Source organism: Trichechus manatus, unplaced genomic scaffold (genome assembly GCF_000243295.1).
Source record: "Trichechus manatus latirostris isolate Lorelei unplaced genomic scaffold, TriManLat1.0 scaffold00002, whole genome shotgun sequence".
NCBI lineage: Eukaryota > Metazoa > Chordata > Mammalia > Sirenia > Trichechidae > Trichechus > Trichechus manatus.
Window position 1 is genome coordinate 1,006,411 of NW_004443938.1, and position 4,271 is coordinate 1,010,681.

The 4,271-nt window shown below is 39.1% G+C and overlaps 1 protein-coding gene across 1 annotated transcript in view; it reads left to right on the forward strand.

Annotated features, from left to right (window-relative positions):
- WDR27 (WD repeat domain 27) overlaps positions 1–2,484 on the forward strand; it is a 95,914-nt gene extending 93,430 nt beyond the window's left edge. Inside the window, exon 24 of the mRNA XM_023728474.1 lies at positions 1,749–2,484. Within this exon, the coding sequence (XP_023584242.1) occupies positions 1,749–1,868 (120 nt within the window). The 3' untranslated portion in view covers positions 1,869–2,484. The remainder of the gene's footprint in view (positions 1–1,748) is intronic.
- The last annotated feature ends 1,787 nt before the right edge of the window (positions 2,485–4,271 follow it).

Below are 4,271 nucleotides of genomic sequence, written 5' to 3' on the forward strand. Positions count from 1 at the left end.
TATGGATAACATTGCGAAAAATGAGAATTCCAGAACACAGTTATGCTTATGAGGGACCTGTGCATAGACCAAGAGGCAGTTGTTCAAACAGAACAAGGGGATGCTGTGTGATTTAAAGTATAGAAAGGTGTGTGTCAGGGTTGTATCCTTCCACCATATTTATTCGATCTGTATGCTCAGCAAATAATCTGAGAAGCTATTCTATATGAAGAAAAATGGGGCATCAGGATTGGAGGAAGACTCATTAACAACCTGCATTATGCAGATAATACAACCTTGCTTGCTGAAAGTGAAGAGGACTTGAAGCACTTACTGATGAAGATCAAAGACTACAGCCTTCCATATGGATTGTTACACCTCAACATAAAAGACAAATCCTCACAAATGGACCAATAAGCAACATCATGATAAACGGCAAAAAGATTGAAGTTGTCAAGGATTTCATTTTAGTTGGATCTACAATCAGCATCCATGGAAGCAGTAGTCAAGAAATCAAATGACGCATTGCATGGGGTAAATCTGCCGCAAAAGACCTCTTTAAAGTGTTGAAAAGCAAAGATGTCACCTTGAAGACTAAGGTGTGCCTGATCCAAGCCATGGTGTTTTCAGTTGCCTCATCTGCATCCAAAAGCTGGACACTGAATAAGGAAGACCAAAGAAGAATTGATACCTTTGAGTTGTGGTGTTGGCAAAGAATATTGAATATGCCATAGGCTACCAAAAAATCAAACAAGTCTGTCTTGGAAGAAGTACAGCCAGAGTGCTCCTTAGAAGCAGGGGTGGTGAGACTTCGTCTTACATATTTTGGACGTGTTATCAGGAAGGACCAGTCCCTGGAGAAGGACATCATGCTTGGTAAAGTAGAGGGTCAGGAAAAAAGAGGAGAACCCTCAACAAGGTGGATTGACACAGTGGCTGCACCAGCCGGCTCAAGCATAACAATGATCGTGAGGATGGCGCAGGACCGGGCAGTGTTTTGTTTTGTTGTCTGTAAGGTCAGTGTGAGTTGGAACCAACCGGACAGCACCTAACAACAACACAACAGTAACTTTCTACATATCCTGGTTTCTTCCATAAAAAATCGGGAATCTTAATAATACCAAACGAACGTAACTCAACTGGTTGTTGTAGATGATATGATGTAGAAGTTGTAAAGTGCTCTGTCAACAGTGGTATACTATGCATATGTTATGGTTACTCTAGCTCAGTGATTCTCCACGTGGTTCCCCTGACCGGCACCGTCAGCATCACCTGGGATCTCTGTCAACAGATGTTGCATAATTCTAATTACTTCAAGTGCTCAAATTCTAAACCAGTTAGTGGGAAGGAAAGTAGGCATAGTTCTCTCTCAAGTTTTTGGGAAAAGACAATATAACGTCACCATTTTCCTCTCCAGGTGAGACCTCAAATTAAGGTTGGAACACAAATCTGTATACTTTCCTTAAAATTAGTCATCAAATATGAACATATATTTAAAACTGCTCATAGGGTACGGAGGAGACTTATGACAGGGAATAGAATGCATGATATTAATTCATTAACATCTTACAAATCTAAAAGGGAAAAGAGATTATACGTATTTCATAAATTCAGTTCTACGACTTTGCTTACGTTTTGTCAATGATGTCAGTTGTTACTCTGACACTTGACCAGCTGTAGAATACAACTCTGTTCTGCACAATGTGCATTTGATTATTGACTCTTCTCACATAGAGTAATTTTTCCTCCTGTGTTTGTTTGTTTGTTAGGTCTACCTGTATGAAATGGGGTCAAGTACTTTTTCCCGCAGGCTGGGAGGACACACGGACACAGTTACCCAGGTGGCCTTCAGCCCCTCAGCTCCTCAGGTACAGCTTTACTCTGTGTAGGGCACCTCCGCTCCACACAGGTCTTGCATCAATGTTCTCATGTCTGTTAGACTTTATTTTGGTGAAATTTTACTTCTAAGAAAACTTAACAATTTTCATTGAGTGTAGGAGAAGAACTTAGGAGATAAACCTGTATTCCGGAGGAAGAACAATCTAGTGTATTTTCTTCTGTAAGAGGATACAGTCGGTGCCTCTGCACGTTTGACCTGACAGAAATATAGAAAGGTGTGGAACTGAGCTTTAGAAAAATATGGATATATCTATAGCAGGTATGATTATATATTGCACTAGTGTGAACACTAGTTGAAACAGAAGGAAGAAAGCAAGTAAAAACAGCATTTGAAAATTATTACAAAAGGAATTTGATGCAGAAGGAGGACCACAAAATTTAAAGAAGCTTTCTTAATTAGAAGAAAAGATTAAAAGAAGACAGCATCAATTGCAAATCAATTGTATGGAATAATAAGCAATCATTATCAATGTAGAGGGAAATATTTTGTAGAAGAGGTAAAAATATTTGAATACTAATTACTCTTGAATATTTGTGAATATCTTTCTATTACATTTTGTTCTTTTACATTTGAAACCTTGATTCAGAGAATAATATTGTGTGCTTTGGCCTGGGGTGTGTGCTTTGGCCTGGGGTGTGTGTGTGTGTGTAAAAGTAGAACCACGCTGTTTGTTAACCTGCTCTTTTTCACTACACAATTTATTGTTGCAATCCTGGGCATCTGCAGTGCCTGGCACATAGCTTACCCTTGAAGTACGTTGAAAGTTGGAAACGAATAAATAAATCTTGTCATGTCATTGACCATAGGGCTACCACCTGCACCAGGCCTTGAAGGTTCTTAGCATTCCATTCCCTCACTGACTCTAATCTTTTTTCCAGCCTGCCACTGAAGGATACTTAGATTTACATTTTTCTTCCCTTTTAAAACAATAAACCCATTGCTATCAAGTCGATTCTGACTCACAGCAACTCTATAGGACAGAGTAGAACTGCCCAGTAGTTTCCAAGGAGCGTCTGGTGGATTCGAACTGCCCACTTTCTGCTTAGCAGCCGAACATGAGTTGGAATCGACTAGACAGCAGTGGGTTTGGTTTTTGGTTTTTTTAGAAAATACTGAGATAATACATCTTGATTGTGCTTCAGTTATCCCCAAAACGAGTTCATATTATATCTCCTGTACTGTACCTGCTTTTATTACTTAATTATATGTGTTGCCATATCTACTCTGAATCTTTTTAATATATTTTTAAGATTATTGGACTCCTTTTTAATCCAATTAATAAGACACTTCCAGGAAGACTGAGGAATGATCAAGAATGAAAGAGAGTTAGGAGGAAAGAACAAAGTCAAAACTCAAGCAAGTTGTGGGACAGGGAATTGGGTGTACTGATTTATGGGTAAAATACAGATGATAGTTGTTTTCGAAATTCAATATTTGGCATCAGATTATCTTTTAGCATGGTTAAACTGAGTTAATTTTTGTAATACTGGAAAATTTTTAATTGATAAGAGTGTGTAGGTTTCTGTTGCCATTTAAAAAAAAATTTTTTAAATTGTACTTTAGATGAAGGTTTACAGAACAAATTGTTTCTCAATAAACAGTACACATATTGTTTTATGACATTGGTTAACAACCCCACGACATGTTGACACTCTCCCTTCTCAACCTTGGAGGACCTTTTTTGTTTTGGTGAAAATATACATAGCCAAAGATACACCATTTCAAAAATTTCTGCATGTAGAACTCAGTGACATCGATTACATTCTTCTAGTTGTGCTGCTATTCTCACTATCCTTTTCCAAATTATTCCATCACCATTATCTTTAACTCACTGTCCCCTAGACTTCCCATCAAACCTTTTGAGTTGCTGTTGTCAATTTGATCTCACATAGATAGTTCTTTTTTTTTTTTTTGTACTTTAGATGAAGGTTTACAGAACAAATAGTTTCTTATTTAACAGTTAGTACCCATATTGCCCTATGACAATGGTTAACAACTCCATGACATGTCAACACTGTCCCTTCTCAACCTTGGGTTTCCTATCACCAGCCTTTCCTGTCCCCTTCTGCCCTCTAGCCCTTGTCCCTGGACTGCTGTGCCTCATTAGCCCCGTTTTATTTTATGGGGCTGTCCAATCCCTGGCTGAACAGTGAACCTCGGGAGTGACTTCACCACTGAGCTAAAAGGGTTTCCAGGGGCCATATTCTCAGGGTTTTTCCAGTCTCTGTCAGGCCAGTAAATCTGTTTTTTTTGTGTGTGTTAGAATTTTGTTCTACACCCTTCTCCAGTTCTGTCCAGGACCCTCTATTGTGATCCCCGTCAGAGCAGTCAGTGGTGGTAGCCGGGCACCATCTAGCTATACTGGACTCAGTCTGATAGAGGCCTTGGTAGC